The 9,606-nt window shown below is 48.2% G+C and overlaps 1 protein-coding gene across 1 annotated transcript in view; it reads right to left on the reverse strand.

The window, feature by feature from the left end:
- Positions 1 to 5,534: 5,534 nt before the first annotated feature.
- Positions 5,535 to 9,606, reverse strand: part of slc35f4 (solute carrier family 35 member F4) — a 19,815-nt gene continuing 15,743 nt past the window's right edge. The window contains exons 2-7 of the mRNA XM_076167750.1: positions 7,716 to 8,016; positions 6,998 to 7,217; positions 6,793 to 6,918; positions 6,517 to 6,709; positions 6,296 to 6,385; positions 5,535 to 5,776 (exon numbers count right to left, since the gene is read on the reverse strand). Coding sequence (XP_076023865.1) covers positions 5,535 to 5,776; positions 6,296 to 6,385; positions 6,517 to 6,709; positions 6,793 to 6,918; positions 6,998 to 7,217; positions 7,716 to 8,016 — 1,172 coding nt within the window. The remainder of the gene's footprint in view (positions 5,777 to 6,295; positions 6,386 to 6,516; positions 6,710 to 6,792; positions 6,919 to 6,997; positions 7,218 to 7,715; positions 8,017 to 9,606) is intronic.

Below are 9,606 nucleotides of genomic sequence, written 5' to 3' on the forward strand. Positions count from 1 at the left end.
CCCCTCAACTCTTTTCACCCCCTCCCCCCAACCCCTCTCCCCTGTCAGCAAGGGGGAGAGTTCAAACACACAACCTCTCCAGCCTGAAGATTGAGCGCTGACCCCCCTGGCCCTCAGGGACTTTAAAAGCATCCCGTCCCATTCAGCCAGAGGGAGCGGGCTAATTGGTGGAAAAGTCACAAGGACGGTAACAGTGCGCTCACCTCTTGAAGTTGCAAAGGTGCTTTAACTCTTAATTAATGTAGAACACTTTGATCTGTATTGTTGGAACAGAATTGTCAGTTTGTTACGTATGTACAAATGATTTTAAACATGTCTACTATGGGGGCTGGCTCTGTAATGATCCCACGCTTACCATTACCTTGCCTGAAGTCTTAGAGATGACAGACTAACTTCAATGAACAACCAGTTGATGAAGGGTTAAACCAGAAGCGATTGCGCCCCGCTAGTCTCCAGCCGCCAGACTCCTCTGAGTGCCCTCATTGTCTGCTGTTGGCCTCTTGTGCCCCTCGCTGGTCCAAATGCTACATTCTCACGTGGATTTCCACTCAGAAAGGCTGACCATGACCAATCCTCTGTCAATTGGAACCAATTGCTCACACGGCATCCTTCACCTTCTTTTTATGTGGCTGCACAGAGTGGCAGACACCGAGACCTCTCGGCTCTCTCTGCCTCCGCCACGATTTGGCTTTAAGGCCCAGTATGTATGGCTAGCGAACTGGAAAAGGAAGAAGTTTTTTTTATTTTTCTTGTTGGAAGATTTGGGCTCTAAAGCTCCTCAGTGTCCCAGACTGCGGTCAGTCTGGCTCCTGAGGTCTGAGCTCGCTGGCCTCTCACTGGCAGACTTTGCTCTGTTGATTAAACGGATGAGCCCACGCTTACGGGCATTTAACTCTATTGCAGCTTTAAAAAAAAGTAGTAAATCATACATATTTTATTGTTTACTTTTGATTATCTCCTTACATGAACAAGTAATTATAGCTCTAATTAATACAATCCTCAAACTAAAGATTAGATTTATAGTCGTAAATTAGTGATTCCTAGCTTCACTCACGGTCTGTAGTTAAAGCTTTAACATAGCAAATGATCACGCTACACACACACACACACACACACACACACACACACACACACACACACAGACACACTGTAACTTGTGACTGCGGGGTTCCTTTGGCTTCATCCCATAGCCCAATAATGACACCCAGTGGTAGAGCAGGATAAAGTCCATTTAGGTCCCTTCTCAGTGTTAATGAACGTTTCCTGCAGTCTATTAAAATAGTTCATCTCACCCACTGGCGTATTATGTTTGATGATGTAATGTCTTTGGGTCTCCCTGCTGTGGGATGTGATCCTACACAGTGCCTGGGCTTCAGATGGCTGCCGTGGCCTCAGGTGTTTGGGATGAGGCCAGTTCCGCTCAGAGTCTCTCTATAAGAGCCGGCCGGCCTCAGGGAGACGACTTGTAGAAGGATGGCGCAGTTAGCAGCTTCCTGTTCTCAGCTGCAGATCTTTATGAAATAAAGGGACGTCTTCAGATGTTGTGAATAGATGTTGCGAGGCGTTTGTCCACGCTGGCTGATTTTGGGTCACAACTCTGAACAACTGAATTAAATGCACAGACTGTTTATGCTTTGCTTTCACCCACAGGGGGCACCATAAACTCAGCCCTGCAGAGTGACATGCAGAGTTGTATTTTACATCATCGGTTGTGAAGAGAATTAGATTTACTTTAATTAATTTGCTTTAGCCGATCGTGTGTCTACGTGTGTTCTGATCCGGATTACTAAACGCAAACTGTGCTCTTACTCCAGCTTAGAGCTCCAGATCCCTCCTGCACCTGTGATCCTCCCCATCTTAGAGCCTCTGTCCCAGCCGTCCCTTTCTGTAGTGCCCTGGCCCTCTATTCTCTGTCTCTCCCCGTGTCTTGTCCACGGGAGAGGTTTGTCCCGGGTCAGTCCTCCTCTTGGGACCAGGTTTGGGAGAAGTTTGGGCTCCAGGAGACGGCTTGGATCCAATCTCTCTCCTGTAGTCTCGTCCCAGAATATGTCCCTCTCTGTGGGCCTTCTCACAAGTCTTCTCTGGACCCCCTCTGTATTTGGTTCGCCAACTAAAGACAAACAATCAATCAATCACCCAATGGAATATCTTAGACGTGATTGAGCATCAGCTTTATCTATTCCACAATAAATTGCTGTCCTACCATTAGCAGTGTAGACAACCTTATGTCTTCTCAGCTCTCTGGCCTGTCGGACGTGGACTCGCCGATGTCGATGAGCCTGTTGACTTAAAGCGATCTGTGCCTCCAGAAATCCTCCCTTAAGTGAAAATCAGACATTCACACATCACACATATTATTTTTTATTCCAGCTCTCCAATTACATTCCAAGTCCAAGTTCTTGTCACAGACGTGGATTCAAAGCAAACAAATCTATACAAAGAATCATGTGACTGTGAAGGTGCTGCTCCTCTTTGTGTGTGTGTGTGAGTGTGTGTCTAATAGTGGGGGCTTTCCTGCTCTCTATACCCTGAACATAGATCCCATTGAGGCCCAGTCATGGCTGTGGACCACCCTACTTTCCACTCCAGCGACGCTTTAATCAGACCCACTGGGACAGGACGGGCCCACACACACACACACACACACTTTCCACCCCATCACCCCTCCCTCTCTCTAAAGCACTGGTCCATACTTTCCTTTTCCTGCAGTATAAAAATGTATGAACTGAATTATTGATGTTATAGAGATGCGCTCCGACTCTTTCACGCTTTGTCCAGACGTTTTACCTGCAGGAGTCGGCCGGTGCCACTTTGTCCCATCTGCCCCCTGGGAGAGCACTGCTGGACAGCCCCATCTCTGCAGCCCTAACACAGACATAGAACAGACATTTCTGTGGTGGCGTTTCAATCAGGGCACCAGGCCAGTGACTTTATTTATTTTTATTACCATGGCGATCTGATTTGTAGCTGTCGTGTGGCCAGTTTGAAGGGCGAGGGCCTGAGGAGAGAGAATGATGATGATGATGATGATGATGCAATATTATGTCCCAGAATCCCAGGTAAAGGACTGAACAGATCAGAGGCGACTCAAATCGAGTGTTAAAGGTCAAACAAAGGTCGTGTCATCTCTCACGCTAACCTTGGGTCTTCTGGGTGGATGAGAGTGAATGATGCTCAGTTTGTTGCTTTGGTTTGGTGTGAGACTTCCTGCAATGTGCGGTTCTGACAGCACAGGCATGCAGACGTCACCTCTACAGTACAAACTGTAACAAAACGTGCAAACTATAGAGCCAAAGAGTTTAACTAACCTGAGAGTGCTGAGAGTGTTATTTCCTGCCTTAGGGGCGGCAGGGTCGTCTTCCTGTCTTCCTGGGACCCTGACTGCTGACCCAGAGCAGGGAGGCTCCGTAGCGGTTTGGGCCGGCCGTGCTGCTGATCCTCTTCTGCTCCTTCGCTATTGCAAGGGGCCACCTTCGTCACCCGGGGCCTGGAGCCTACAGAGCCCATGGTCCTGCTCAGATACTGACGGAGAAACAGGTATTTAAAGTTCTAAAGTCTGGTAGAATGTTGTTCATTGTTGTAGATCCACAGCTTGACTCTGAGTGACCTCCCGGCCGAATAACATCAGTTACAGAATAACTTCCTGTAAAACTCGCCGCCTGACGTCTCCCACGTGTTTTAGCTGCACCCCAGTCAATCCTGGTGTCTTCAGATCTTCTCGACTGGAAATCAGAGGAGTTTGTTCCCAATCTTCTCTCTGTCCGATGCGGTTATACAAACGCTTTTTTATTGTGATTGTATTGTGACGCCTTCATACCTTAGTTTCTTATTCTAATGAGGTATGTTTCCATGGCAGCGCTCCCTACTGGTTACTGTGTAACTCCAGAGTTAACGCTTGAACAGATCTGTTGTTTTCCTCCTGGAAAGCTGAGACGGGTGACTGAGAGTTTCTCTGGGAAAACTGAGATTCAGGCGGTGAACACAAAGTGACTAAAGCTAAACTGCAAACACTGTCACAAATCGTCGGCGTATTAGGCTGATTGCCGATTAGCACTTTCATCAACCCCCTACAGATGAAACTGCTGATGCCTGCTGGTTCGTTTCAAAATGCTCACAAAACCAAACCCCATACATTTTTGGCTGAAACACTATTGCACGTCCACTACATGAGGTTCCTCTCTGGTCATCGGCAGCCAGCTGGGTGGCCGCCCGTCTCCACTATGGTGTCGCAAGGACTTAAACACATTTCTCTGCTTCTTCTTCTAGCTCATTTGTTTTCAAATGCCATCTGCAAGTGTTTAGCTGAGACTTGTCACCTCAGCAAACGCTTCATTAGAGGTTTCATCTCGTTGATGCCAAACCGTAGCACTGCTGTAGACTCTTTGGTGCGGTGTGTGTGTATGTGTGTGTGTGAGAGTGTGAGTTATCAAGAAAAATGGGGAAATTCATTCTCCCTGACGCCCTGGTGACTGAATTGGGACTGCAGTAGAATGTCCTGACAGGTGATCAGCGCTATGAGCTACAGGCCAAACGTGCATTATTACCACGGATTGTGTGTTTCTGTGACACAGGAGGAATTAGAGTCGGGGTCATTGCTGGGAATGAACGTGCGTCTCAGAGTGAGTGACAGCTATGTGCAGCACAGCGGCGCATTGTGTAATAAATCATAGCAAGGACGATTCTGCAAAGTCATCTCTGATAAATCAATGCAGTGCACTTTACAGATTACTAATACTGAATGAACGATGCCACTTAGTGCGGCTAAAAATACTTTTCCACCATTATGCACGTACTGCAGTTACTGTACTTATGATACAGTACCATCTGTTCTTCCGCTGGGCCATCAACACATTACTTACTGACCCACACACACACACACACACACTTTGATATCCAACCTTTTGTCTTTGCCTGATGTTTTGTAATTTGGATAAGATGTTGTTATTAAACGTCCTGTGTGTCACAAAAATAACTGAAACAATCTGATTGACGCTCTTAAACATTTCATAAAGTCATAAATGTGGGTTTTATGGTTTTTATTAGAAAACAAAAAGAGGCTGTACATTGCGCATAGTATATCTGCCATTCTTGTATATAATACTATTCATTAAGACTTAAATTGTGAATACTCTTATAGATACAGCTCTAAATAAATGTAATAAATACAGATAGATTGAGCCAAACTGGCCCTGCTGGTGTGTATATTCACAGAATACAGTCCGCAGAGCAGGGCGGGGCGGCGGCCAGTTAACTCTTGTTTGGGGGACGTGCGAGGGACGGGACCGGGCGGGGCCGGGCGGGGCCGGGCGAGTGTTCCAAGAAATAACACTGTCCACCCTCTCTCAATAAGCAGACTCCATACACGGGCCCTGAGGCGGAGGCAGCGATGCGTCTCCACAGCCAAGATGTTTGGCGACAAGATCAAGATGACGTTTCCTGTCGCCTGCCTGATCGTCCTGCCGCCAACACCTGGGCAGGGCGACGGAGAAACAAGAGCAGAAAGGGCTTCGAGATGTCGGTGGGACTCAGCCACGTCACGCCAAGGGGATGGAGACAGTGCCATTGGCTCTGCTGCGGCTGCGGGTGTTGACGCTGGACTCCGTGAGCTCCTCGCCGTGCTCCTCTGACTTCTTGTCGCCGATGGTGGCCAGGAAGCGCAGCGTGACGGAGTCCCACTCCTCAGGCAGCAGCAGGAGCAGGAAGCCCAGGCAGATGATGCAGGTTGCTGCCAGGCGCACCACGCTGAAGATCACCTCATGTTTCAAAACATCCACAGCTACAGGAAAGAGAGGAACAGCCAGACAGAGAATACAGCAGGGATGGAGGGGGGGAGGGAGGGAGCAGGAAAAGGAAAAACAAGGTGAGATTAATTACATGAAGTAAGCTAAACCACAGGACACCGAGGCTGCAGGGGATGAGTGGCGCTGAGCAAATGCGGCTTCTAATCAGCACAAGTAGGCTTCTCTCTCCTCTGGGTCTTTGTGGTCTTGAGCCTGAGGCCCACACCAGGTATTCTACAGTTCATCCAGGTTAACGACAGTCTTGTCTGCAGGCACTAAGAGTTACCAAGGCGACCTGATCCTCCCTCAGTAAGAGAGGAGGTGCGCGGTCCTTTGAGGTGTGTTGATGATCGAGTCTCCAGGAGGACCCAGGCAGATGTGCTGCATAGTGTGTTTGGTATGGAGGCTCTGATTGCTGAACCCTGGAGGATCCCAAAGTGTGTGCAGCCATTTGATTTAATGCGTTTCAAATGAGTGACGTTATGCACCAGTTGATCCACACAAAGAGACCCTACCTGCGTTGCCCGGCACACTGAGGAGCGTCCCTATGGAGATGAGGATGGGGTACGTCAGCACCACGCCCACATGCACCAAGATGTTAAACACTGGGAAAGACAGGGAAAAAAGGTTGAAAGCAGAGAAGCACAAAGGTAAACAGAAACGTTTCCCATTGTTCCTGGAAACAAACAGGTGAAACCATGATCCTCATTCGTCCTGGGGCTGTGTGTGCACTCACCCAGCCACAGTCCAGCCAGTCCGCACAGGTATCCCCACGGCAACGACGACAGCGAGCCCCAGTGCTCTACCTTGGTGAAGTACAGGATGAGGGGCACGCAGGAGATGAAGACCAGGTTGAAGACGCCCATGGTGGACAGGAAGTGAGCCACCTCGCCCAGGTTAGCGCTGCCCAGGAACATCTTAAACAGGACCTGGAAGATGGAGGAAGAATGTTAACGTTTCCTCTCAGTGTGATCAGCATCTCAACCTGCGCTGATATGAGCTGAAGTCTCACCTTGTAGAGAGCAGACGTGGAGGCGGAGCCCACAGCCAAAGCCACACCCACAAAGGAATCCCCGTGGAAACCATCAGCGTACGCCATCATTACGATACCTGTGATGGCCATGATGGCAGCAACAATCTGCAGGTAGCGACAAATAACTATCAGCAAGGTCTGCAAAACAAGAACAGACTGCACTTTGGTTGCTCTTTATACAAACCCGGACGCCCATGAAGCGATCCTTGAGGACGATCCACGACAGGAGAAAGACGAAGGCCTTGTGGCAACAGAAGAGCGCGGAGACGTCGGTGGCCGTCAGCTTCTTCAAGGCCAGGAGGTACAGATAGTTGGTCAGAGTCCACAGGATGGAGAAGGGAGCCGTCCTCTTCAGGAAGAGTTTGAGCGTCATGCCGTCCTCCCCAAACAGCTTGCTACACTCTCTGTTAGACCAAAACAACACAGAGACGCACAGTTAGACCGTTCACATGTTCACAGATCATTATTCCACATGTGCGTCATGTGGGCAGCTGGACAAACCACTTTGGTCAAGAGGAGTAAAGCCTCTCGGGGCCTCTGGGGGCCACTGGTGGAGCTCGTAAACTGGTCCAGGTCCAGGGACATTGGCAGTGGTCTCCCTTTTGATTCTGTCCTTTAATGTGTTCTCTTCTCACTGACAAGCCCAAATGCAACCATCATACATTTGCTTTTTCATATTGATTCTGTGGATAAAGCTCACTGATCATCTGCTGTCTACTTAAGCGCTTTTGAGAGCATTGGCAAGCGAGCAACCTATTCACTTTCTTAAGATGTGCAAAAGCCTCAAATATTCTGAGAAATCCAATTGGCCAGAAGCTTTGTTCCTGTAACATAATACTATGGATTTTTCTTCACTTTCTGAATTCAAAGAAAACTTGGTCGGCATTTTAATTTTTTTTTACCGGAATTTCTGGATGGGAGTCAGCTTCTCCCGGGTGGTGGCCACATGTCCCGAATAGTAGATGGGGAAGAGGAGGATGTTCCAATTGCTGCTGAACCAGGAGATGAAGAAGGGACAGGAAAACGACTGGAACGTCAGCTTGACCACCTGAGTGGTTCCCACCCAGGAGGAGGAGATGCACAGCACCACCAGCAGACCGCCCAGCACCTTCAAAGCTGTGTTGGTGCATGTCTGGTAGGAGCGGCTCTCTGCGCTCGCCTCGCTGCCTGGCGTCTCCGCGTGGGACTCTGAGCCGTCCTCTCCTATTGGGACACCAGAGGAGAGACAGACGTGAGACCAGGACACACACAAGACTGAGGAACAAATATGTGATGAGGGGATTCAAGTGTTAAATGAGCTGAAACTGAGAAGAAGCAAATGTCTCATTATTATTTACACGTTGGAATTCATTTTCGTAGTTAAATCCATCATTAGCTCATCCTGCTCATCCTCTGCATGTCCTGTATGCTTTGCTTCTCTCTACATACTAAGATGGAGACTGTGACTCCTGTCCTGATATCCGGCAAATAAGCATTATTGATCAGCCGTCCTCAGCGATCACCCGGTCAGTCTGCGTTTCCTGCTGCTGAGGCACTAAAGCGTCAGGCTGTGCTTCATCGTGAACGTGTCGGCTTAGCATGGAGGCTGCCCATGTCATAAATAGCCCCGTTGTCGACTCACTGTGCAGCACAACCGCTGCATTCAGACCAACGCAGAAACCCGATAGGCCGGAGAGCCAGAGTAAACCGAACCACATGACATTCCGCAGGAAAGAAAGTCGTGTCACCTTTGTCGCTCCCTTGCAGGTTTGACCGTGATTACAGCTTTGCCTGACAGATTTCTATCTCTAAACAAACTGGATCTCAGCGTTTGGACTGTAGTAACTCTGCTGTTTCAAGTGTGAAGTGCAAGAATGTGTGTGTGTGTGTGTGAGTGTGTGTGTGTGTGTGTGTGTGTGTGTGTGTGTGTGTCTTGTTGTTTTTACGGAGTGCGAGCATTTCCGGAGAGGAGAGCTCAGATCCGTTCTTCGGCTCTCAGATCAATTTACACCAGGGCAGGAATAAAAGATGGCATGTGCTGGCTGTTTGCTGCCCCGCTCTGTCTTTTGCTGGCTCAGCATGTGAAGCTCTGCCATTTCCACCATGACTGGAGACACTGGAGCAGTGTGCAGGCACGTGCAGTGTCTCAGGGGTGTTCATAATTACACCTATTAGTCTCTAGTTTGATCCCTGCAAAGCGGCTTGAGCAGGGGCCTTCAGACTGCAGGCTGCATGTAGCATCACTGACCTAGCTAGTAAAAATAGATTTCACCTCCAAAGTTTACACAGAAAAACAAGCCAGATACTTTTACAATCCAGATGCACACATTTCTCTGGACTCAGTCAATAAGGAGATGAATCTGAAGTGATCACATCTACTGTAAATAGACACAGAGAAGAAGAAATGCTACCAAACTTGAAGGTCACAGCAATCCTTAAACAGATTCAGATGTGAATTTACACTTTGATTCTCTTGCTAAACTTTCTTCATAAGCTTAATGAACTCTTAGATGGTTCCAGGCGCTCAGTAAGGATATTACATTAAAGTGTTGCAGTGGCTGTTAGAGCTCCCGAGTGAGAAGGAGGAATATTAAGTGAAGCAAGAACACAAAAAGGTGTTTCAAAAAGGAGAAGATGGCATCCACAGATAAGTCAAACTCTGTTCTGTTTGAATGCAGATGAGTACATTAGGTGATGAAGATGATGATGAAGAGGTTTGATCAGTGTTTTAGCTTTTGTGATGTAGTAAAATGTGTAATACTAAAAGTGTTTATTTTCTACCGGGATCATCTGGGGATTCGGTTTAATTCAGTC

This window comes from Genypterus blacodes, unplaced genomic scaffold (assembly GCF_046128005.1).
Source record: "Genypterus blacodes isolate CSIRO-AG114 ecotype Tasmania unplaced genomic scaffold, CSIRO-AGI_Gbla_v1 ptg000171l_1, whole genome shotgun sequence".
NCBI classification, from domain to species: Eukaryota; Metazoa; Chordata; class Actinopteri; order Ophidiiformes; family Ophidiidae; genus Genypterus; species Genypterus blacodes.